The 25,865-nt window shown below is 48.8% G+C and overlaps 1 protein-coding gene across 1 annotated transcript in view; it reads right to left on the bottom strand.

Moving 5' to 3' along the window:
• Nucleotides 1–25,865, bottom strand: part of LOC135827824 (tyrosine-protein phosphatase Lar-like) — a 183,464-nt gene that overhangs the window by 123,428 nt on the left and 34,171 nt on the right. Inside the window, exons 6-7 of the mRNA XM_065340253.1 lie at nucleotides 19,078–19,263; nucleotides 17,258–17,443 (exon numbers count right to left, since the gene is read on the bottom strand). Coding sequence (XP_065196325.1) covers nucleotides 17,258–17,443; nucleotides 19,078–19,263 — 372 coding nt within the window. The remainder of the gene's footprint in view (nucleotides 1–17,257; nucleotides 17,444–19,077; nucleotides 19,264–25,865) is intronic.

Genomic DNA, 25,865 nt, shown 5'->3' with positions numbered 1-25,865 from the left:
CAGTAATCATCATACATGTACATGTACATGTCTCTGGCCCTGTAGATGGCTCAAAAAGGCATATTTTTCAATTGATTTCCCTTGCATATTGAATTTTTAGTTCCTTTCAACTGCAATATGAAAATACAGTACACATTGACATAGAGCAAGAAAAGAGCTTGATTTTGATATGCATATCATACTATGGCTCTCAAGCCCACGGATCCGGGAGAAATACGTTGATACAGTCGTCGCAGAGTTGGCAGATGGTGGTTCTGCTGTGGATACGGAGGACGGGGGACCGGCATTGCTGTGGCAGAAAACAGCATCGGTGATAAAGAATGCTGCAGAGAAATCGCTAGGTCTAGAGGCCCGGACAAAGCGTGGTGTGAAGGACAGCCCTGAACTGCGCCGACTGTCTCAGGCTCAAAAAGAACTAAAATTACGTATCGAAAATATCACCAACACCGGTACTCGGGCAGGCCTGAAGAAGGAATGCAACCGCATTCTTCACAGCATCAGAAGAACAGCGCTGAAGGAAGCAGAATTACGGCTGGACGAAAAGGCAAAGGAGGTGGAGAAGTTGCGGGACGGTGCTCGAATGTTCAAAGCTGGTCAGTTAATGCGGAGACGTGGAGCTGTGAAGCCTACAGTTGCTGACAACACCGGAAAAATCATAGTAAACGAGAAGGAAGCAGCTGAGGCAATTGGAAGCCATTTCTCAAGTCAGTTCAGCTCACCAAGCGCCACAGACATCTCACCGTTCCAGGGACAGCCAAGTCCTCTGCAAACTCCCATTACATCTTCAGAGATTGCAGGCTGTCTCGAGAAACTGAACAATGGCCGCAGGAGACGACAGTATCCCCACAGAACTGATGAAGTATGCAAGTGATGCTTTGGCTCCTGTGTTGACCAGCATTTTCAACGGCATGTTTGAGCAACACGAGGTGGTTCATATAGGCAGTGGCAGTCTGATCCCACTTCAGAAACCCAACAAGCCGCTGGGACCACCATCAAATTTACGTCCGATAGTTCTTCTCAACACGCTGCAGAAGACCCTGCCACTCCTCACTTTAGCTCGAGTCAGACCCAAGGTTGACCAGTACCTAGCCCAGACGCACAGCGGCTTCCGCCCTGGCCGATCCACCGCGGATGTGGCATGGGCGCATCGATGGCTTGTGGCAAAGACCCAGCGCTACCACAGCACCGTTCACCTGTTGGGCATTGATCTGTCGAAGGCTTTTGACACGATCAAGCGAGACACCTTGCTGACTGTTCTGGAGGCGTTTCTGAGTGACGATGACGTTCGCTTGATCAGGGTCTTGATCTCCAACACCAGACTTCGTGTTCGGCTTGGGAGGTGCCAGTCGGAATCATTTGCTACAACGAAGGGGACGCCACAGGGGGATTGCCTTTCCCCCGTTCTCTTCACGATTTACCTGGAGGCTGCGCTCCGACAACTAAGGCAAGAGGTGCCAGCAAGACCTCTCAGCGACAACGGTCTGCCGCTCGAACTTGTATAGGCGGATGATGCAGACTTTGTCAGCACCTCAAAGTCCTGGCTGGCGGACGTGGAGGCGACTGCCAGCACGGTGCTACCACAGTGGTCCCTGATCATGAACCGGGACAAAACTGAGTATATGGAAATCTTCAGAAGTGCGGACAGGATCGATGAAGAGTGGAGGACAACGCGCAAGCTGGGTTCGCTGCTGGGCGACGAAGAGGATATTATGCGACGAAAACAGCTGGCGACTGCAGCATTTCAGTCCCTATGGAGCCTCTGGAAGAGGCATCAGCACATCAGCGAGAAGTTGCGTCTGCGGCTGTACAACACTTTTATTATTCCAGTACTGACGTACAACTCGGGTACGTGGGGGGTCAGTGTGACCGTTCTGTCTCGCCTGGATTCCTTCCACCGCCGTCAGCTAAGGTACCATGAGGAATAGTGTCTGGTGGTGATCCACAGTCCCCTGTGTGTGCAGCGGATTAGAAAAACAAAAATCATGATTAGTTACATAGTATTTACCCCTTTATGCAGGGAAAAAATGTACGCACACTGAACTGATCTCAACTCACATCAAATTCCATAATTCTCAGGGTCATAACTTTGGTCTCCTTTTAACGCTATTTTTCAGCCTTGGGCTGCCTGAAAAGCTCGTCCCAAGAGGAGCACATTGAGCCCACGTTTGCCACCACGAAGGTCATAATGCCATCGCTACAGCCTAGAATCTTAGCTATTTTATTTATTTATTAAACTTTATTTGATTCTGCCTTTCGTAGCATGTCAAGACAGCCAATTGAACTGAGGATAGGGCGAGACCAACCACGAAAGAAGAGAGAAAAGAAAGAAAAAAGCACGTCCACAAAACGGGTAGGGATTAGCAAGTTACAAAACAATGGGATGCCCAGCGAGGTGTGCAGCGGAAGTGGTGACCGACATTTTGCTCACTGGAAGATACTGAAGTGCTGTCTGACGAGGGTCCGGAATTTGGGCATATCTGGGGCTTGCCTAACAACGGAAGGCAGTTGGAGCTACGTGGAGTAGGAGGAAAAGAAGGGTGAATTTACGAATAGGGTAGACCTAGCTAGGGGAGACGAACGCGGCTTCGGGTGGTACCACCCGACTTAAACTGATTAACCCTTTGTGCGCTCAACGAGCGATTTCGCTCGTTTCCAATTCACATTTTTGATCGTCACGCTTGACTGGCTTACCGCATCGTGCAGAGACACTTAGCACCGCGTAGCTGAGAAGATTTCCATGACATAGGTACTACACATGACGTAGGTCGCCATTAAAATTTTTTGATAGCACGCTTTGAAATTGATTTTGCGATATGTCAAAATTAGAATTTTGACTTCTCGCTCCACATATACTGGCATACAAAGAGACATAGACAGCAATAGCGACAACACACAAAGTGAAGGATAGTTGGCCGCAGCCAGATGAAGGGTAGTTGGCCGCAGCCAGATGTGAACCGGATAACGAGTGAGGTATGGAAGCAAGGACTGAGAACAGAGTGTCTCAGATAGAATAGGCGTGCCAGTGGATAGCAGGAATAGGCCATGATGCAGAACCACTTGGGACTGTCAGATTAATTTTCCTGGACCGAGCCCGCCGGGAAAAAACCCTCGCTCCGACGGACGCATTTGTGAGGGAAAAAGCCGGGTGTATATCCCCAATGGCGATTAGGCATCATGTAGGCATGGCAAGCACATCACAGCAAACAGTAATAAAAAGCAATGATAATCAGGGGCGTACACCGCTCGCCTCCAGGAGCGGTTCCCGTGCCAACTGATCAACCAATATCCCACAGCTGGTGCTCTTATACGTATCGCAAGCAGAAGCCACCATGGCACGCCGGTCAAAAGACTTCCCAGGGAAACTCCTCCAACCAGTATAGTTGAAAGCGGCGCTGTTTGCCATCCTTCTGGACACGCACAGGAAACGAAATCCTTCGCCTTCAGTGGCGCACAATGATTGTCGATGATGGAAATCTTTTCCGTGTCCGGCAAATTTCGGGGGAATCAGGGATTTCACTGTGAACGTACACTTTCAGAATATCCTTTCCAACACACTCCAATGTCACTGAAGTAAGTATTGGATGATCAAGCAGCTTCCAAGAACGGTCGCTCTACAGCTTCGCCGACGATTCCGTCCTCTGTGCTGCTCGTTGCAGACTTCACTTGCAAGTCAGGTGCGTCCGCAATCCCATCTATGGCTTGACCTTCCTCACTGGCTACACACTATGCCTCCTGCTCACTCTTCTTTTTTTCTTTTCCGCAAAGCGAAAGCATCGTCAAAAACGTAACCAACTTTGTCGAAACAAACTTCAAAGGAAGTGGCTCTGAGATCGAAGAATCCATGTAACTCGTATGTAGAGACTTTGTTGCACCCCGTTAGTTCAGTAGGTCTATGCTGTGTCACAAAATGCCCCAGCAGCACTTTTACACCTGGCCTACAATTATAGTCACCCTCGGGCCTCCTCCTCGGACCGTGAGGCGGGCTGCAGGCGCTAGGCATGCATCAGGGAGTCGTAAAAAGTCTTTTACGACTCCCTGGTATGCATGCACTGCACTGCACGCTGGGCCTGGATCAAAACATTCTCCGTACCCACATTGAAATTTTCCGGGCATCCTGGGAACCGCCCCATGTATGCCCCTGATAATATGCACAGAAATGAAGGGTGGGAGGGCAGGGACACTGGTGAGACTCAAAACTGACTGAAGAAGTCAGAAAAAGAAGCGACAACAAAGAACACACCAGATGCCATATTTGCAACTGAAAAAAATTCACGAGAAATCATTTCTCTTTTCCAGCGATGGATGCAGACGAGGCTCTTCGCCTAATGCAAGACGCGGACCAAGCAGATCTCCCAGTAGAGGATATCGCTTGCTCTTCAGGCGACGAGGTGGGAGACTCGGGTAACGATTTTATTTCGCCTGACAAGGAAGATCGCTTGAAGGACGATCTCTTTTCTGATTTGGAGGAAATAAGATCCGATTCGGCTGACGATATCGCTATTCCTGTTCCCGTTGCTGCTCGTGGACATGGCGCTGGACGAGACAGAGGACAAGCAGTAGGTGTTGCCGCGGGTGGAAGAGGGCGAGGACGTGGAGCTGCGACAGGGCAAGGACGTGGAGCTGCAAGAGGGCGAGGACGCGGAGCTGCAAGAGGGCGAGGACGAGGACGTGGTAGACAGTACGAAAGTTGTAGTGGCTATGATGATGTTGACCAGCTGCAAACCAATACACCTGAGTTCAACATAACTGGGACTGGTTTGAACCTACCTGATAATTTCGCTCCAACATGTGAACTTGATTTCTTCGAACTATATTTCAGGGACGAAGTTGTGGATTCAATTGTCAAGTTTACAAATTTGTATGCGCACGAGCATGTCGCTGAAAAAAAGACGTACCAGACGGATGGTGTGTGGAAGGAGACCGACCGTGATAAGGTCTATAGCCTCCTTGCATTTCTCTTCTTCCAGGGATTTCATCCTCTACCTGCGACGAGGGACTACTGGTGCGTTACATCGTTGTACAACAGAAATTATGCACGCTGCATGATTCGAACCTAGCGGAGGTACTTAGCGCTGATGTGCTTCCTCAAGGTTGTGGACTTCAGGACAGAGGATGTAAATGATCGGCTTCGTAAGGTGCGATACCTTCACGACCACGTGCAGGCGGCCTGCAAGCGTTTGTTCATTCCTGGCAACTGCGTTAGAGTTGACGAGCGCATGGTCAAGTGCAAGGGAAGCACTCTTTTTCCGCAGTTTATGCCCCAAAAGCCCGTCAAATGCGGCTTCAAGGTCTTCGCTGCCTGCGACGCCCAAAGCCCCAATGTTGTAAACTTTGAAGTTTACACAGGCCAACAACCTGGAGGTGAAAATGGCCTGACTCATGCTGTGGTGATGCGGCTTGTCAGTGACGTGCGTGCCGGAAGTGTGATCTACACGGACAATTTTTACACTTCCGAAACCCTGGCCACATCTCTTCGTACCAAGCAAATGTCGTTGGTTTGGCACCATCCTCGCAAACCGCATTGGATTTCCAGCCGTATTGCGGACCGACATGAAACAGTTCGAGAAACATGCAGAGCGAGGTGCAACACGCTATGTTCGCAACGGAGGTCACCTGTACCAGCAATGGAAGGACAAGCCGTGTGTGTCAATGTACAGCAACATACATCAGGGCGATGAGCATGATACAGTAACAAGAAATGTCAAGATTGACGGTGCACACCAGCAAATGGAAGTGCAGAGGCCAGTGTGCATCAGAGACTACAACAGCAGCATGGGTGGAGTCTCCACGTTCGATCAGCTGATCGAAACGCATCGTGTGCTTCGCAAAACGAAGAAATACTGGAAGAGTATCTTCTTGGATATGGTCGACATGTGCGCTGTCAATGCATACCACCTCTTTCACTTGTGGCAGAGACAGCATCCAGGGGTGATAACTCGATGATGCAACTTGCAGCACTCGGATTTCCGCTGTAACCTCATCCGGCAGCTGTCATCGATTGATGAGCATGCACCGCCACCAAAGCGCTCGTATCGCCCAGTGCCTGTTCCACAGGATGTCCAGGTTACTGTTGCTCGGCTTCATATACCTGGAGTGAGGCAAAGGAAGAACTGCAGAAACTGCACAGAAGTGGGTAACAAGCATCACCAGTGTGCAACCTACTGCACTACGTGCGATGTTCACCTCCACATCACGCCAGGAGTGACCGCGACTGCTAAGCCGCTTACCATGCACGCCACTACCTGTGAAGGATATCTTATCCCAGTGCTGTGAGCCTACTGTATATTTGTACATAAAGTATGGTGTTATTTCCTTCCTATGGAGCATTCTGTAAATAACGCGGCTATACTCTTGATTATGACAATACGGTGCCTAATATGGTAACATTGGTAACCATGGCAACATTTAAACATAATGTTTTGGATTCAGCTGAACGATTCCATTCAGAAAAAAAACACAACTTGTAACTACAAATTCTCAAAAACTGGAGTTACAGAGGATTATTGTCGGAATGGAAAATTTGATCATTTTCTCCAAAACCAGTGGACTCACGAAGGGTTAAGGTAGCTCGATAGGAAATCAAAAACTCGTCTTCTGCGCATATTTCTGCGCATCACGTGTCTCCGTTTAGCGTCGGGATATCTTCAGTTTTCATTCTACTTCTGAAGGAGCTGATCCTGTACTGGTGATGGACAGCGAGGTGAGTATACCGGTGTCGGATATCGGATCCACGTCAAGTGTTAGTAGGAAATCGGCCGGCAGATCGGTCACTAAACCCAGATCTGTTTTGCTAGAGCGTTTCCAGAAGTGGGAGTTATCAGAAGGCCAGATGTTCACTTCCATAAAGACCTTTATGTCCTGATTCGATCAGGCGTCCGGGAGTCTGTCAAGCAAACCGATCCGTCGATAATGATTGGGACTTTATGTTCGAGGGGGAAGATGAGTCCAGCCCAGAGGAAATGCCATGTCTGGCAGATTATGTGACTGCAACTACAAATAGCAGAGAATACAGCGAAGTTTGCCACGTTCAAAGGGTCACTCAAGCAGCCCTCGAATTGTGCCACCCTGGTTACGGCTATGATGACGACAACAAGAAACGACGGACCAAAGGTCCCGTCGCTTGGAGATGCGCAAACTTCGTCACAGGATGTGTCGAAAGCAAACACACTGAGTGTTCGGGGTGTTGTTGTTGTTGTTGTTGTTGTTGTTGTTGTTGTTGTTGTTGTTGTTGTTGTTGTTGTTGTTGTTGTTGTTTGAATTCTTTATTCTCACGATGGCACCATCGCCAATAAGAGATAAATTGATGAGAAGGTGAGATTGTGGGTTAAACAGTTGGAAAGTGATTTACATCACTTTGAACTTTACAAGTATGGGAGAGGGTGAGCGCTGCAGGAGCAGATTGAGTTAATCAGCAGTGAGCAGATTTCTTGTTTGAAAGCAGGTCGGGAGGAGACGTCACGAATGCTAGCAGGGAGGGCATTGTAGTATTCTAGGGACTTGTACAGTGGGGAGTCTTTACAGCGATCGGTTCTGGAGGGTGGGAGGTGCCAAGTGCGTGCGTGTCGAAGGCTGTACTGGGCCGTAACTTGAGCGGGGGTGTTGAGCAAGCATATGTGTTGTGGGGCATATTGGTATTTTATGGAGTGAGCAAGAAGGGTGAGCTTCACTTTGCGGCGAGAGAACATTGTCGGCCATTTGAGCCGATGGAGCAGTGTTGAATGATCCAGAGGAGTGTAAAGGGGGAGACGGAGGCAGATTCTGGCCGCCTTGCGCTGGATTCGCTCAAGACGGTCAAGGGCTGCGATTGAGAGCGGGGTGACAGCAATGCATGCATATTCAATTATAGGCAGGATATACGTTTTGTAAATGAGAGAGAGTGATTTAGTGTGTAGAGTTGATTTGAGCCTAAAGAGAATATTAAAAGATTTTACGGCTTTCTTCAGCACAAAGTCAAGGTGGGCTGACCATCTTAGGTCGTGCTGAAAGATGATGCCGAGGTGACGATGTTGTGTTACTGTTTCTAATAGGGTTTGGCCAAGTTTTATTTCGGGTAGTCGTGGTGGGGGTCGGTTAGCATGGTAGAACGGGAGGATGACGGTTTTCGTTTTATTGACTAGCAGGTGCCAGCGCTCTAGCCATTCTGCTGCGGCATCGACGCTTCTTTGTAGCACAGCCTCACACTCAATGTAGCTGCCTGCAATGGCAATTAGTGCGGTGTCGTCCGCGAACTGGCTACACGAGGTTGTAGCATTTTCACAGGCAGTGGGCAGGTCAATGGTGTACGCCAGGAACAGAAGTGGTCCCAGGACCGAGCCCTGGGGCACTCCTGCTGGTATTGGTATGAAGGCGGATGTTGTGCCTTCAACCTGCACCCGCTGTCTGCGTCCTGTCAAGTAGGCTTCGAGCCAATTGTGAGCCTTGCCGTCGACACCATAGTGGCTCAGCTTTTTCAGCAAGCCTTGATGCCATACACGATCAAAGGCTTTACTGAGATCGAAGAAACACGTTACAACATGCTTCCCCGCATCCCTAGCTGTGGATATCTGGTGGACGATCCGTGCGAGTTGAAGTTCGGTCCCGTCTTGTTTCCTGAAGCCGGATTGGTTGGAGGGTAAGTGCGGTGCTATGTGATTGTACAGACGAGAGTGGACTATTCTTTCTTGTGTTTTTGATATTATACTGAGCAGGGAGATGGGTCGGTAGTTGGTAGGATGGGAGGGGTTGCCCGACTTGGGGATGGGTGTAATAGTTGCGTCTTTCCAATCCTGTGGTATTTCTCCGGTTCTGAAGGACAGATTGTAGAGACTAGTGAGAGATGGGGAGATTTCCTTTGCAGTTTCTTTCAGGAGCCGAGTTGGGATGTTGTCAAAGCCTGGGCTCTTGCCAGTGTCTAGACTGCATAGAAGCTTCTCGACCTCTTCCACTGTTGCTGCGATTGTATTTAGAGTATGACTGATGTCAGGGGTAGTGTTGATGTCTGGTGTAGTACAGGTGGTCTTGTCGATGGACTGTTGGCTTTGGGAGATAAAGAACTTGTTGAGAGCTATTGCTTTCTCCATAGCCGTGGCTGCAGTGGAGTTGGCTGTCGATAGTGTGGGAATTGTTTGCTTAGGCGGTTTTTTCAGGTGCTTCAGTAGACGGTGGAGGTTTGTACCCGTTGACGTTGTTTGCTGGACAAAGTCGGACTTAGCCTGCCGCAAAAGAGCGGTTACTCGGTTACGCTGGGCTGTGTACAGTTTCCAATCTGAGTCTAGTTGGGTCGCCTTGTAGGTGCGGAACTGTTTGTGCTTTGTTTTGATCTGGCTGAGGAGATCCTTCGTCATCCAGGGACGAGTGGGCGGAGAATTTTTGCGGGACTTGCTTCTGGTCACTTGGCAGTGGTGCACGGCTAGTTTCAGTATCTGGTCTCTCCAGAAGTTCCAGAATGAGGTTACTGGCTGAGGGTCAGTGGGATGTGGATCGTACTGCAGATTGCAGGTAGCAAGAGCTTCACGCAGGGACGCAATGCGTTCCTCGCTCCACAACCAGTATGTGCTGGAGGTGCTTTGCTGTGTAGTACTGCTCTCATTTTTATTATTATTTGTATTATTGTTTCTGTGGGTGGTGTGCTGCTGGGGTCGTATGTTGCCTTGTATGACAACATGATCAGAGGCACCCATAGGGGGCAGGCTTGTGATGGTGATGTTATGGCGGCTGAGGCTAGAGATGGCCAGGTCCAGGCACGATGTAGGTGTGTGTTGGCGTAGGTGGGTGGCAAAGGAGACGTGTTGTGTGAGGCCACGAGTCTCGCACAGCCAATGCAGGTCCTCACCTAAGGCATCGGTGGTGTCGCTGGGGTGCCACAAGCAGTTCTTGGCGTTGAAGTCGCCAAGGAGAAGTATCTCATCATGGGGTCTTTCAACTAACTTTATGGCTCTCTCCAGTTCCATCACGAACTCTGCGGGGTCGGACCGCGGGGGACGGTAGATGTTCCCTACCACAAGGGAGGCTTGGCCGATTGTTATTCTAATCCAAATACATTCCGCTTGAGTCATGGGAATGGTAATTGTCTCGTGTTGGCAGCTGTGTGGTATGTATGTGGCGACTCCTCCACCAAAGGTGTCCCGGTCCGCTCTTATGAGTTTGTAGCCGTTGATGGCGTACATCCCGTCGCTGTCCGATGGATGCGCCCAGGTTTCCTGGATGGCGATTATTGACGGTTGTTGCAACTTTGCCACGTGGCTAAGCTCGTCCATCTTGTTGAACAGACACCTGACGTTCGAGCTGATGAAATTCGCGACTTCCATTATTTTTTATTTATTTTTGTAATTTGTTTCGTTTTTTTTTGGTATTTCCGCAATTAAAAGTATTGTTCTCACTGATATTGTGTGGAGGACAGCGCTAGGATTGAGTATCGTGTGACACCAGTGGGCTGAAGCGTGAGCCCTGTGCCGGGGCAAGGGGTTGGCTTTGGCCAGGGTCGATGTTGTTGCTCTCTTTTTGTTTTTTGGAATTTTTGAAATCAGGTGAGGATTCCGCATTGGGACTGGGTCTCCTGCGTCGTTCGGAGGTAATCCAGGGGTTTGCTGGCTGGTTAGACATGTCTGTGTTAGTCACCAGTGAGGAGAGGAGGTCTTCAGCACGCGCCGAATCTGGGTGACTACACTTTGTTGTCGGAGTAGTTGTGTCGGTGTGCGGTGAGTTGGATGTTGTCGTACTTGTATTTGTGCTGCCTGGCGGCGTTCCGGGGTGCACGGTCGTGCTGGTTGCCGACATGGGCGATGCGATGTCGTGTTCGTACGACTCGTACTGGTTGTTGACTGGGTCGTTTGGGTGCGAGCTCGAGAGCACGTCTGCTTTCGGCGTGGTGTTGGCACCATCGGAGGCCGTTTGGGATACGCCGCTGGCGTGGGTCAAACTCGGGGACGCTTTTGGTGCCGAATCGGTACGGTGAGACTCCGCTTCAGCTCCGCTGTTCATGTTCCGCTCTGTAGCTGTGCTGCCAGTGCTGCTGCCTTCTCTGCCGGCAATGCGTGGAGGTGTGTGCACTGCGACGGTTTTGGCAGGTACGCGCGATGTGACCTAGCTGGCCACATAGCCTGCACGTGCCTACCTGGCCGTCGTAGATGATGCGGAGCTCGTGAGAACCTTCCGTCGTACGCAGGTACGACGGGATCGAACTGCCTGGTTTGAGTTCAAACGTGGCGAATCGCACACCAGTTGCTGTTTGGGTGCCGTTTGAAAGTTTGATTTTGCCGTGTCGTATCTCACCGATAAGCTTTCCGTACGGTGAGAGCGCAGCTTTTAGGACACCGTCTGAGATCCAGATCGGAGCATCGTGGATGTGTATCTGTGTTGTTGGTGCGGAAACGAAGCGTGGTGAAACCCGTTCGCCCTTGCAATCGAAGCCATTGAGCACCAACAATTTGGCTTTTTCATATGACTCAACGGTAAGTCTACATTGACCCCTGCTTGTTGTCTGCATCGAAATGATGCCGGTGATACCTTGCTCTTCTAGGAGCTTTATGTAGGCCACCACGCTTACCTGGGCTTGCGAGGGGAATACAACAGTGTTCTTCTTCAGTGTCGAAGACGAGAGCTGTCGCCAGGGCTCCGTATCAGCTCCGTTTCCGGCCATGACGCCTGGCGGTTGTAGTGAATCAGCACTCTAGGTGATCTAGTTTGCTACCTGTGCATCCACAGCCATACGGGCTGGGAGCGGACTATTATGCTAAAAAAAACTACGGAGCTCCAAAAACTGCTTCCGCTCTCCAGCTAGTTGATTAGTGTTGTTGTTGTTGTTGTTGTTGTTGTTGTTTGTTTATTTAGAGTCGAAGAACAAACAGGCAAATTAGCCTGATCACATGATATCGACTAAAAAGGAGGATAAAGTATAGAAGGCCAGTGAAGGTAATGATACTGAATAGAGTGGGTAATAAAGTATTAAAAGCCAGTTTGGCCAGTAAAGGAAATGATAATACAGCAGGTAGTGGCGTTACTGAAAAGCAGCATGTCCTGTGAGGGATGGAGTCGAATAGTCTTTGTCCCAGGAAGCTGAGACTCTCCCTTCATCCTTTATTCCCAATCGAACTTGCGCACTTCCACCGGAACTGGGTGACTGCGCCCTACTAGATGGCGATTTGCACGCAAAATGTCACTAAAGCGCCATTTCGTTCTTATGAAAGCACGAATGACCGCGATTGGCCCATATCTTGTAGTCTTTTGGACAATGAGTCGACTGGTTTTGGTCCGAAAAGGCGGCGATACAGCGTTCGGCTCTTATTCCCAATCGAACATGGCTGAACAAGCGGTCATGTGCTCGTGCGTACACCAGTCACCTGGTCACCGTGCCTGCAGGCTACAACTTACAGCATGTTTGGTCGAGTTTACGTCACTCGAGTCGAACCTTTGAACCTTTGTGTTGAACCTTGGTGTGAAAGTTGTCGCGTGTTGGCACGGTGACCAGGTGACTGGTGTACGCATGAGCACGTGACCGCTTGTTCAGCCATGTTCGATTGGGAATAAGGGCCGAATAGTACATCGCCGCCTTTTTGGACCAAAACCAATAGGCTCAGCATCCAAAAGACTACAACATATGGGCCAATCGCGGTCATTAGGGAGGTTCCGGAGTACGATTTTTCGTGCCAAAATCTGTAGAGGCGCTATGGATTTTTTATACGTCGTTTTCGAGCAGTGAAATATTCCGGAGTACGGAACTTATGTGTTTGCCGTCATTGCTAGGCTACGATCGCTAACACGTCACATTCCCGCGCTATGCCTTTTTATTTTGAAAATTTGTACCGAAATCAAAACTTCCCGCGGAAAATCGATGTTTCTCGTGCCAAATTTGTACGCGAAAAATCTTTCTGCACCCGATGACGCAAAATCTCCATACGAAACATGGTTCGTATGAAAGCCAGTCCACACGGATTCTACGTGCCGAAAAATCGTATGGAGCACGCCTTGAAAAAATTCGTAGCGCCCATACGGAGTTTGGCACGGAAAATCGTACCTCGGAACCTCTCTATTAGTGCTTTTATAAGAACGAAATGGCGTTTTTAGTGACATTTTGCATACAAATCGCCATCTAGTAAGGCGCAGTCACCCAGTTTCGGTGGAAGGGTGCGAGTTCGATTGGAAATATAGGAGAAAGGAAACGTCTCAGCTTCCTCGGACCAAGACCATTCGACTCAGCACCCCGAAGACTATAACTGGTGACAATTTGATTTTAACCCACATGCATGCATGCATACACACAATAAAACTTAAAACAAACAAAACATCAATATGCACATTTATCCAGACACGCTCTCACACACACACACACACGCATGTGCATGCCAAACGTACAAAACGTGGACACATGTACACCAAGCAGATAGAATACAAGGAAGTGGGGTTTGGCATAGTTTTTTTTCTTTCTTCCAATTGTCTCTGATAAATATTTACGAACTTTGCATCGAGCGACACCGTGGATAACATTGAACCAAGAATTATGCAATAAACCAGAAGAGATATCTCTTCACAAGTAGGCAAATAAATGCGTAGGTGCCCGGCAACAGCAATCGGGCGAGTCACAGCAATGTCCGTATTGCAACTTCAATGATACACATACACAGTTGACCACCCATGCCTCAAACCGGCGGGTCAACCACATGGTGGCCCGGCAACTTCAAACGGGAACACACCGATACAACAGACACAGTTGACCACCCATGCCTCAAACCGGCGGGTCAACCACATGGTGGCCCGGCAACTTCAAACGGGAACACACCGATACAAAAGACACAGTTGACCACCCATGCCTCAAACCGGCGGGTCAACCACATGGTGGCCTGGCAACTTCAAACGGGAACACACCGATACAACATACACAGTTGACCACCCATGCCTCGAACCGGCGGGTCAACCACACAACAACATACAGGCGTCACAACACTGAGACAGTACAGCACAACACTGAGAGGCAAATGCATTTGACCCTCCCAAAAACCAGTGTTCACGACCAAGCATTTCTCACGGCATCGCTCATTAGCATAACTTCCTACAAGTAACCATGGCAAACCCCTGAGTGATACCCACAGAGCCACACCGGCACAAGGACTGCACAACAAGCGGACGGCACGACACTGTACAAACTACAAATGTACCTCACTTCTGTTCTCAACACCACATGGGCGCGAGCTGTTCCAGTCTTTGTTGCTAACCATTGCACAGAGGGCATACCGGCTGCACGCCTGACATAGTGATCGGACGCTGCACTTCGCCAGCAGCCTGCACGGCATATGGCTGCTTCACAGACACTTGTACTCCGGTGAGCCATGAGTGTGGCCCCGCCAATGCGCACAGAATGGGAGCTCACCCGGTTGCAGTTGAGGATCTTAGTCGAGCAAACTCGGGAGAAGTAGCTGCCGCCGACGAACACAAACACTGACCGTGAGCTGCCGGCAGTAGCGGTCAGGGACCGGAACTCGGCCATAGCCGAAACTGGGTACATCAGATTATGTGTGCGCAAATACCGGGCTTAAAGGTCTGAGTCGCTCATGAGATCATTGCTGGCAGCAATCAGAGCGGCGAGTTCAGCGGAGGAGTTGGCACCAGGCATTGGTTGGCTGTGGAAGCCAGTTCTCGGAAGCGAGTAATCACAATAGGTTCATGCTGCATCTCAGCGGCCCATTGCCCCAAAAATGATTGTCCTTGATAGAAACCGCAGAAGCCAACATCAGAGGCATCCGTGAATAGCTCAAGGTCAGGGGACTTTGAACACTTGACATCATAGAAGAAGAATTGGCCATTCCAGTTTGCGGTAAAGGAGCGCGACCATTCGATGTCCAAGTGAGCTTCTGTGTTGATGTTGACTACTGACTGAAGAGACAGAGTTGTCCAGCTAAGATACAGGAGTTGACGGATGAAGGTCTGCCAGGAGGAACCACCTTTGTGGCAAGGACAAGGTTCCGATCAGCGACAGCAGTTCCCGCGTTGTGTAGCTAGTGCACGTGGACTACTCACTCAAAGCCGCTAGAAAGGCAAATATCTTCTGGCCAGGTAGCCGCATCACCTGGTCCACGCTGTCGACTTCTATGCCAAGTACCGTCACCACTGTTGCTGGGCCGACCACCTTGCTGAGGTTGTCGAAGACCTGCGGAACCGTTGCTTTCAGTTGAACTCATTCCATTGACCATCAAGCACACGAACATAAGCACCTTGTTTAGTGCAGCGTACTGGTTCTTGTGCTGGCCTGCACAACTATCAGGAATAGTTTTACCCAGAATGATTGGGTTGATGATTTCTCCCTGAGATAGGGTAATGCCACGTGCACAGCAGATGTGGTGCATAACGAACGCACAGTGGGCATAAAATCTTCATATCTACATCGAAGGCCACAAGAGTTTGACAACCACACCTGATACGTAGATGATCAACGATCGTCCCTGCACTCAACGTTGCTCCAGCAGTAGTAGCATGTTGCAAACCACCATCGTACGTTGTCCATGTAAATGCCTCTGCTCCTTGTCTACTTCTTTGGCTAGATTTTTTGACAGGTAATCACAGCCATTTCTGAGTTGGCGTCAACGCCACTCGCCATGTCGAGGCCTAAATAACTGGTCCTCTGCTTCGAGTAGTTCTTGCTTGGCCTCATGAACTCCAGGAAATTCACAACTGCGACCATGAGCTACTCTATCTGCCCACGCAACAAATAAATATTTCAACAAAGCGCGATCGATCGCTGTTTGAAGTTGTGAATTTTCAAGCGCTTCCAGCTCACACGAGTCAGCGCTTGTCTACGCAGACTAGCACAACTGATACTCTTGTACAGCTTGGCGGAGAGACAAAGGAGAAAACGGAGAAAACACGACCTTGAGTCACTTTGACTAACTGGATGACAGAAATTATTGACAAGAAAGCTGCTTTGCTGACACGAGGCAGGGCAAAGCGGCCACGCAAGATTTATTTTTTCATCCACCATTTTCGGAAAAAATATTTTTTCCCCGTTAATTGATGCAAGACACTATGCTTTATGTGCTTATTGGGCATGTGTCCTGAACCCTTCATGTACCAGCCATCTAATGTATGTAAGGGGCGATCGCAGCCAAAGAAGCAACCATGGTATGAAATCTAGACAACTTTTGTATAAGCAAGTTGTGTTTTCCTGACTCCAGATGTATCACTGCACCAAGGTAAGCATGGATATTGGTACGGCATGCAGTAGTTTATGAAGGCCATAGGTGGAATACCCCAAATACGCGCCAATTGTGCATATTTCTGACCAACCAGGGTATCACAAACAAAAAGACTGAGAATTAGTTTGTGCTCATGTACCCAGGGCCGGAGGCAGGTTCTGCGGAGCGGTGCGGCCGAAGGGGGGGGGGGTCCGGGGGTCCTGCCCCAGAATTGTTTTGGAATTTAAACGGCAAATCCTGCACTCTGGGCGACTCCCTGTACAAAATCATACATCGAAACTTTTTCTCCCCGGTTTTGGACGTTCCACGTGGACCGACTTTTTGGGAAGTTGGTACGGCCATGGCCGTACCGGCCGTAGAAGTGGCGCCGGCTCTGGTACCGGGAACATAGGGACAAAACAACCTCATAAGCGTTGTCTCAGCGTATGAAGAGCAAAAACATACCAGGGATATGGTCATATTGTCACATATTTGAGGTGAAACAATTGGTTCAAAATTGCAAATTTTGAATTCTTGTGTCAGATTCGAAATCTGTATTTTTCTTCACCTACTCACATCCAGCGTCAGGTAAGTGAAAGAGAAGACAAGAAGCAGTCGCTGGTTGGTGAATTACGCCTGCCTTGACAATTTTAGGCCATCGCTGCCCTCCCTCTCGCTCCTGTTTTGAGAGCGAATACTGCGATGGGGTCAGCGATACAAATTTTCAATTTCGAGTCGCATTCCGCGATGATATCGTCACAGCCGATCTCTCGAATCGTCCACCACATGTAGAAGACGTCGACATGACCTAGAACAAGCTACATCTTTGCTACAAGCAGAGAAACTGAGCGAGAACACGATCGAAACAGCGACAATTGTTTGCGCTGAAAAGCGTACTTTTCACCGCGTTCGTTCTCCATACTTTCAAATGGCAACCTGCCCATGTCGTACATCAAAAGTTTCAGCGGGATCTCAGCTGTCCAGCGCAAAAACCGCGCCTCGATCGAAGCTACGCGGCGGGGACCGGCGTGCTTGATTGGAGTGCAGCGAACCGTACCATATGGTACGGTTCGAAATGGGGCTGGTACACAAAGGGTTAAAACATTAGAAATACTCACGGATACAAGGATTCGTAAGCGTCGGTGTCCAATTACCATCAGCGCCACAAGATATGTTCTGTGATGTCGTAGTATCAGCTGTATATCTAGTATCACACATCACCGTGAGTTTACTTCCAGCTGTTGTTGGACTTCCAGTTGGGAATGTACCATGAGGAATACTGCCTGGTGGTGATCCACAGTCCCCTGTGTGTGCAGCGGATTAGAAATACAAGAATCATGATTAGTTACATATTGTTTACCCCTTTATGCACGGGAAAAAATGTACGCACACTGAGCTGTTTGATCTCGACTCGCATCAAATTCCAGCTCCGAACGAAATTTATTCTCATTTCACTCCACCTTGATGGATTTTTATCATCCTGGGCTCGTTGTAAAGATCGGGAGCAAGCGAATCCATCCTGGCAGCTCTCAGCTCCATAGACACATCAGGGACACTTTCACGTCCTCTCCAAACTACTCCACCGTGCCTCGGAACGGCACAACAACTCAATTTCACATTCTTGTTCGGCTTATTGCCCAAATTCAACCGATTTTCACAATTCAAACTGCGCTGCAAAGCTGAGATCCAAGCGCTTCATTTGATGTCCATCACGCATGCGCCGTGCCAAAGGTAAATCCCCTGGCACGCTCCTCAACAAAAAGGAGTTTTGAACAAAATAATTCGCTTTCCTTCTGGCCCGTGATTTCCGTGTTCATCTTCTTGCCGCTCAATGAATTCTTATCCTATCGCGACAAACCTTATATCTCTGGACAGATGAGGTCAAGACCTTTCCAACTGTGTATTGACTGTTGCGATGCGTTTATGTTTGACAAAGTTACGTCAGTTTGTACACTGGTCTATGCACTGCGATATATCGTGCGAATCTTTTTGGAAGTTAACTCCTACGTACTTGGTCCGCGTCAGCAATATTGTCGCTAATCTTTTGACAATATGAGCTTAGACTTCGGACATGAACGCGTGCACTTGAAGTGATACAACTTGGTAGGATGGACGGTAAGGTATAGAATGACAACTAGCTATGAGGAATTTATTGTCCAAGGAAGGGTTCCTACTTTTTCGGTCCTCGTCGTCGCTGCTCTCGGCGATGGTGACACATATTTTTGCTCGGGATCGACTCTCTTGCTTTTGCAAGCTCATCTCTCTTCCTCTCCGCTGCCTGGCTATTTTCTAAAGAGAAGTCGATCGTGACGGTCGCCTTTTCTATAGGACTTTGCGTGGGCAGCACGACAGCCTTTGTGGTTCAAATCAGACGCCGTTCTTTGCAAGATTTTATTTTGAACGACGACGACGACGCGTACAGTACTTGCAAATCTCCACGACGCGCTGGATACTCCGAGCATTGAGCTGGAGGTATAGGAGCTGCGATCTCAGCTTGAGCGATCACTGAGGTGAGCGATCTTGGCCCTTCAGCAAAATGGAGCTGATTCCGAGTAGCCGATTCCTTTTTTGTGGCTTGCTCTGCTCTTACCTGCACAGCGTAACACGATAATCTATTTTGATGCGGCGCTGTATCAATCAGAATCACCCACCCATCGCTCTCGAAATCCACTCGAACTCTAGCTAGACCTTTCAGGTACTAGTAAACTAACTTGCTAACCAAAATTGGGATGAAATGGGCTGCCAAGTGAGCATTGGCGACATATTAACAAAGCTGAAAGATGAGCGACAATATCGCTGACGCGGACCAAGTAGTGGATCAGGTCATGCATAAAGCGCGATTGAGCTCGTACTCAGCACGCAGAGGGTTAATTGATGCAAGACACTATGCTTTATGTGCTTATTGGGCGTGTGTCCTTAGAACATTAGAAATACTCACGGATACAAGGATTCGTAAGCGTCGTTGTCCAATTACCATCAGTGCCACAAGATATGTTCTGTGATGTAGTAGTATCAGCTGTATATCCAGTAACACACATCACCGTGAGTTTACTTCCAGCTGTTGTTGGACTTCCATTTGGGAATGTACCATGAGGAATATTGTCTGGTGGTGATCCACAGTCCCCTGTGTGTGCAGCGGATTAGAAATACAAAAATCATGATTAGATACATATTATTTTACCCTTTAAGCTCGGGAAAAATCTCGACTCGCATCAAATTCCATAATTCTCATGTCCTGCACTTCGCATGTGAGAAGTCACGCCCAGTCGAGGTGATTCAGGTCGCGTGTGTGAAGTAGGATCCATGCAATCGCGGAATAGCCCCCTTGCTCGAACCCAGACAATAATAAGGGGATCGGTCTACTTCCTCCGCGTCATCGAAATTGTCGCAGTTTGACTTTTGATATAAAACGGGGTATTTACTCACCAGCACTCGTACCAGAGGCAAGGAATCGGACATAGGCGATAGCCATCAGTATAGGGTGACGGCAAAGTTCTATTTTCTGTTATTGGAAGCTGGAATTTTTGAACAAGACGCAGTTTCTTCGCTGATGTCGCAGCGATGGTAATTTCGACTCGCTGAGATCAGTCAGGCGTTGCAGCCTGCACATTTCTCGTGCTTATGGCCATTCACTCAAGCTTCGTCACTGTTTTGCCTGAGCTGGGGTGAGAATGACTTCGTGGAACAAGTGGCAGCTCTTGGAGAAACATCGACGGGTCAGCAAACTAAATGCCTGCAACAGCGATAAAATCTGTCGCTCTGGCCGAGACACTCAGTACATGATTGTACCTGCAAGAGCTGTGTAGACTCTACACGTAGTGCTAGTGATGCACGCGCAGGTGCCGTACCATGGTATACCAATGATGCTGAAAAAGAGGGCGCGCTGGACGTGATAGTACACTTACCTGCATGAGCTGTGACCACACAGATAAAATAAATGGGCATGCCACGGCTAAAAAAAGTTCTTTTCAACATCGAGGTGATTCCGCCGACGATAATCAACCGACCTCGCAACGATCGTGTATTCTTACTAGGCTTCGTTGGTGGTGAAGTAGAAATCATCCAGAGCTAGCAGACGACAAGCAAGGCAGCTCTTGTCCTGTGGAGAAAGTCAAAGCGTTTGAGATGAGGCGCGACCAACTTTCAACCTTCCTTGAAATATTTCGGAGCGATATTTTTGCGTCCATAGACATCAGCGACGACGAGGACTTCATCTCTGCCTGAAAACTCTCAGTCCAACTGTCCTGGAACGTTACTCTAGTCTTCAGACTATCATATTGTGGAATAAGTTTTGAATGGCTTAGCTTATGGAGTTGTCAGTAACAAGTGACAAGTCACTAGTCAAACTGCGACAATTACGATGACGCGGAGGAAGTATTAATTAAACCAATTGTTTTGAGATTGACGGCATATCCATCAGAACAACTTATTGTCTTGGAATTTCCTGTGGTTGTATCACGTCCTATCGGATATGTACCTCCAGTTTGATTTGTGGGCACTCCACAGTCCCCTAACAATCCAGTTTCAAAGCAATGGAATAGTTCAAATTGTTTTGAAAGATAACGTCCATAGATAAAAATTGGCTTGTGAGCAACACTGGCTCACACTCAATCTCTGCTTTTCACAAATTCATTTCAGGGAAAAGATTCAACGTTTTGGTCATAAAAATATTCATCATCAGGAATGAAGTAGGTAATTGTGTAACTGATATACAGTCTCAGCACTCAAAGCACATACTTGTAGTTACGTAAGTAGTTATCATTCGTTCATTGTCTCACAAGGAGAAGAAGAAGACCCAGGGCAGTGCGAGTATGCGCACTGCTATCCATGCATTCCTACGGTGTACTATTTATGTGTATACAAATTACGTGTGATGAAGTAGCCATGCTACACTATCCTACTCCTACCAAAAATTCACGCCCTCGTGAATAGAGAAATAAAACAGAGAAAAAAACTCAGGACATAGCAAAACCAAGCAGGCACTCCAGCATTGCGAGCGAGATGGGCTCTGACGACAGCAGGCTACAACTAGGGTCATGGTCGACGGCTTGCAGAGCAGGCACCGTGAGGCATCAGATGCGAACCGAATATTCCTTCTGATCCAACTGCATTAGCCGAGAACGCATGGTACGACTAGTGCCAGAAACCTTCGGGAGGGCAAACAAATTTTCCACTCACCGCATTGTACCTGGGCAAAACCACTGAGAGGTTGACATCCACAGCTTTGGCAGCAGCCAACTCAGTTTCGGAGAGGCCAGCTAATACAGGAGTTGCGACATCCTCAGATGCCGTTGCGGCAGGGGATCTGCAGAAGTCTCGAGATGGGATCGATGCGCCTCCGGCAACAAGGTACGCAGCAGACCATCTGGATTCAAGTACTGCCGACCAGGCCGGTGAACAGAAGTGAAGCTATACTGTTGCTCCACTCACCGAGCTTTGCGACTGCGTGGTTCCTTAATGGACATCAACGGTGTGAGGGCAGTGTTATCAGTACGGGCAATGAAATTCCGACCTAGCAAATAGTGCCGGAACTGATTGGCAAAATGCACAAGGGCAAGTGTTTCCCGGTCTGACGCGTACTTCCTCTCTACCTTCGTCAATACCCGGCTGCCAAAGGCAATGGGTGTTCCTCGCCATCTTGAATTTGACTGAGGACAGCTCCAATGGCCACCTTGCTTGCATTAGTATCTAGAACAAAGCTGTCAGACGAGACAGAAAAGTCAGGATAGGCTAACACTGGGGCTGTGGTCAGTGACCGCTTCATAGACGTCAACGCCGCATCACTACTCTTAGTCCATGTAAAGCTTGCACCCTTGCCTGCTAATACATTTAGTGAAGCGGAGCGCTGAGCAAAACCACGGATGAAGCGGCGGTAAAACCCTGCGTACTCCAGAAACACCTGTACACCTCGTACAGACTGGGGTACGTCCCACTTCACAATAGCCTCAACCCTGGTGGGATCCGGAGCCAAACCTTCAGCCGAAACTACATGGCCAAGGAAGAGCACCTTCCATTGGAAAAAAGAACATTTTTCCAAGTTTACCTTTAGTCCAACAGTACAAACGCGGCAAAATACAGACTGCAGGATCTGGAGCTGTCCAGTGAAGGTAGAGCTGGCATTCAATACACTGTTGAAGAATACTTGACAGAATGCTTGGTTAGACGCACTACATAAACCATGAAGCACTGCTTCCATTACACGGTGGAACGTCGCTGGACCATTTCTACAGCCAGACATAACCAAGAAATCACACAAACCCAACGGTGTCGTAACGGCAGTCTTTGCCGTATCGTCCTCGTGCTTAGGAACCTGCCAATATCCTTACACTTAATCCAGGCAAGTGAACCATGAACAGCCAGAGAGTGAGTCCAATGTGTCATCAACACGTGGGATAGGATACGCATCTGGCTCCGCAATACTGTTCAACTTGCGGTAGTCGATACATAATCGGAGAGAAACGGCCTTCATGGGAACAAGAACTATGGGCGACGCCCAGGGTCTAATAGACTCAGTGAGTATACCACGGGACAACAGATCATCCAGCAAAGCTTGCAAAGAGCGCGTAGGCTGCTTAACTGGCTGTACATCACCAGCACTACTACTATGTGGCAAAACATCACAAGAACCAAAATCACCCTCCTGCAAGAGAAACAAGTCATGATTCTCACGAAGAAGCTCTGTCAGCCTGTTCTTTTCAGCAGGCGCGTAGCACCGCCGTTGGCGGTGGTCCGGCCAGGGGGGGGGGGGGGGTCGGGGGGATCTGCCCCGCGGAATTTTTTTGAAATTAGGGTGCAAAATCCTGCATTCTGGGCACTTTTGGCATTGTTTTACTATGGTGGTCGTGGTCGGGCGAAAAAGTGGTCCGGCCAAAGCCGGACCAGCCGGAGCGGCTGCTACGCCCCTGTTCAGGTGCTGCCAGATGATTCCGAGACTCAACATACGTACGGATTATCTCGGCACGTTCAGGGGATAGCACAAACGGTTGCATATCCGCAACAGATGAATCAACAGGATCATCATCCTCTCCAATCAAGTTATCGGGTACAGGAGATAATTGTGCAATACCAACATCTTTAGCAATTTGTACTGGATAGTCAGAGTGATTCTCCAACACAACTACCGCACAGGACCTGCCAGGTCCAACCGTAACCACACTGGGGGTCACAGACACATCTGCCAAGGACGACGAGGGCACTGAACGCTTCAGGGGTCGACCTCGGACGACTTTGGTAACGGTCTTGCAGACGGAACTGTCATCATGGCATGGACTTACCATCCACCAGCCGCTAGATGCTGACGCAGTCCGCACAATGGCAGCGGACCGACAGGAATGGCGTGGAGCTTGCCCCACCTAACAGGACTTATTCTCGTGATCCACTTTATTTCGCCGGGCATGTTGTATGCATATTCTACTTTATTTTATACTTTGGATGAAGTTTTCCATTAGTCCTATTGGTATTGTTGCTAACGGCTTTTGTTGACGTCACTTCTGTCATTTCATTGTATCGTATTACTCTTCAGACATCAATCCTGAATGGCATAAGCGAAAGTGGTACCCCCGCCACCTACGCGGACATGTTTTTAATATAATAATAATAATAATATGAATAATAGTGCCAAGGACGAGATAACTCGTCCTACAGACCCCCACGCAATTAGCCAAGGACGAGATATCTCGTAATCGTAGTGCGCACTACTATATCTCACCGGCCATGCACTACAATCTACCTTGGCCGATTGTGGCTCTTCGAGGGGAAACTAGGGGTTTTCCCCTATTGAACAAGACCTCTCTCGCCGTGTTTGAGTAAGTAAGGGTGCGGGAGCATATGTTCAGAGCGCTCGGGCGAAAAACATATTTCGATTCAGAAACAATTAGATTGACGGAACATACTTTAGGTCTCTCTAGCTGTCCCTCAGGCACGGCGAGTCGCCGAATATTGGCTGAAGAGGTGCTCCAGTCCATCATGGACTCGGACATTCATGACTGGAGCTGCGATAGTGAATGCGATGACTCGGATGCGGACATAGCCGTCCGCGATCGTGACAGAACAAATTTCGCGGACGAGTCTGCCGTGGTCGATGTCGTACCTACTGCCTTGGTCGAGGATAGGAGGTGCCAATGTCAAGTTTGAGCAGGGCGCAGCAGCACAAGCTACGCCAGCGCAGGACAACAAGTTGGTTTGAGTTGATACGAATAATTTGAAAAAAAAATCAGATTTTTTTATGAAAATGGCCCGGCCAACAGCGTACATCTGGCCTGGCACTGAAAGGGTTAACAAGAATGAGTCCAGTGGAACAGCAACACAATCCACAGTCACAGATGCCTCTCGCACCAACTTGCATTTGACCAGCACGACATAGCCGGCAGGCAGAGATAATTATTATTTACTACAAACAGTGACACGAGAATAGTTCGTGCCCGGGTCTTACTATCACTACTCCAAGAGTCAGATAGCGGTTCAGCGTCCGCCGCAACAACCGGACTGGGCTCTGATGGACCAACACGAGTAGCTTTCACTCCTAGCAGGACTGACAGATCATTAAAAGTTAGTGTGCCTTGAGCAATGTTCAACAATGCTCCATGCTCAAACAAGAAATCAGATCCCAATATCATATCACGGCGGATATCAGGAGACACTACAAATATATGCAAGAATGAGCGCTCTCCAAAGCAGCATTCAATATCCACAGCACCTAGAACCTGGAGTCCCTCGCCATTAGCCGCACACAAACGAGGAGCAGCTTGCAAGAGCACATCACCATACGTGGACAAACATGTTTGCTCATGCAACATAGAAACACAGGAACCAGAGTCAACTAACGCCGTTACACACTTGCCTTGAACATGGAGATCTAGCGTAGGGACTACAGACGATACAGCCTCGATACGTACTGCATCTGATGGCAGGGCCGGTGGAGCCGCTCCGGTCGGTCCGGCCATGGCCGGACCAACTTTTCGGCCACCGACGATTTTTTTTCGACGCAGTAACGTTATGTAACTGTTACTTGTTGTGATCATCAATTGTACATGCATGTACGCGCACTTGCGATCTCGCACTGATCTTGCCGTGCACGCGTTTGCGCTTGAGCTGAAGTTGAGGGCTAGCTGTGGCCTGTGGCTGTGGGAGTACGAGTGTGGGCCTGTGGCGCGAGTCGAGCGACCTGAAAGCATGTGCCATGATGGATTCTACATTTTGTAGTCTTGAGGGTTTTTCGTCGAGTGCTTCAGATTCTTTTACTGAACGAAGTAGTTTTTCAAATTTTTCTCGCTGTCTGGTCAGCTTAGCCGCAGTGCATGCTTAGCAGCTATGGCTTCTTCCAGGGAAATATCTGTGCCAGAAGTGCCAGTCCACCCAACCACTTCCTTCGCGTTTCCTCGGCAGGAATTTGGGAAAAAGACAGTGGTGAAGCTCTCTTGTCAGGCGTTATATTTCAAGACATGGTCTTGGTTGACCTACGATGAGCAAAGAGACGTTGTGTTGTTTCACACGTGCGCAAGTGCTGTGATGGCGAAGAAACTTGGCCGGACCAATCAACAATTGCTTCCGCCGGGCCTGTGATGGCTCCTCGTTAATAACTCGCATTTCACAATCGAAAATAACGGTAATGAGTAACTCATCCGAATACACTGTGTATTTCGCAACAAGGGCATTTGAAACATCAGTTAGTCTGAATAAATCCTGCTATTCGGTGATAGCAGGTTCTTGAGGAGAGGAATTGTCGCT

The sequence above is a fragment of the Sycon ciliatum genome, chromosome 12, assembly GCF_964019385.1.
Source record: "Sycon ciliatum chromosome 12, ocSycCili1.1, whole genome shotgun sequence".
NCBI lineage: Eukaryota > Metazoa > Porifera > Calcarea > Leucosolenida > Sycettidae > Sycon > Sycon ciliatum.
Note: the sequence above shows the minus strand (reverse complement) of the source record. Positions and strands in the feature narration are given on the sequence as shown.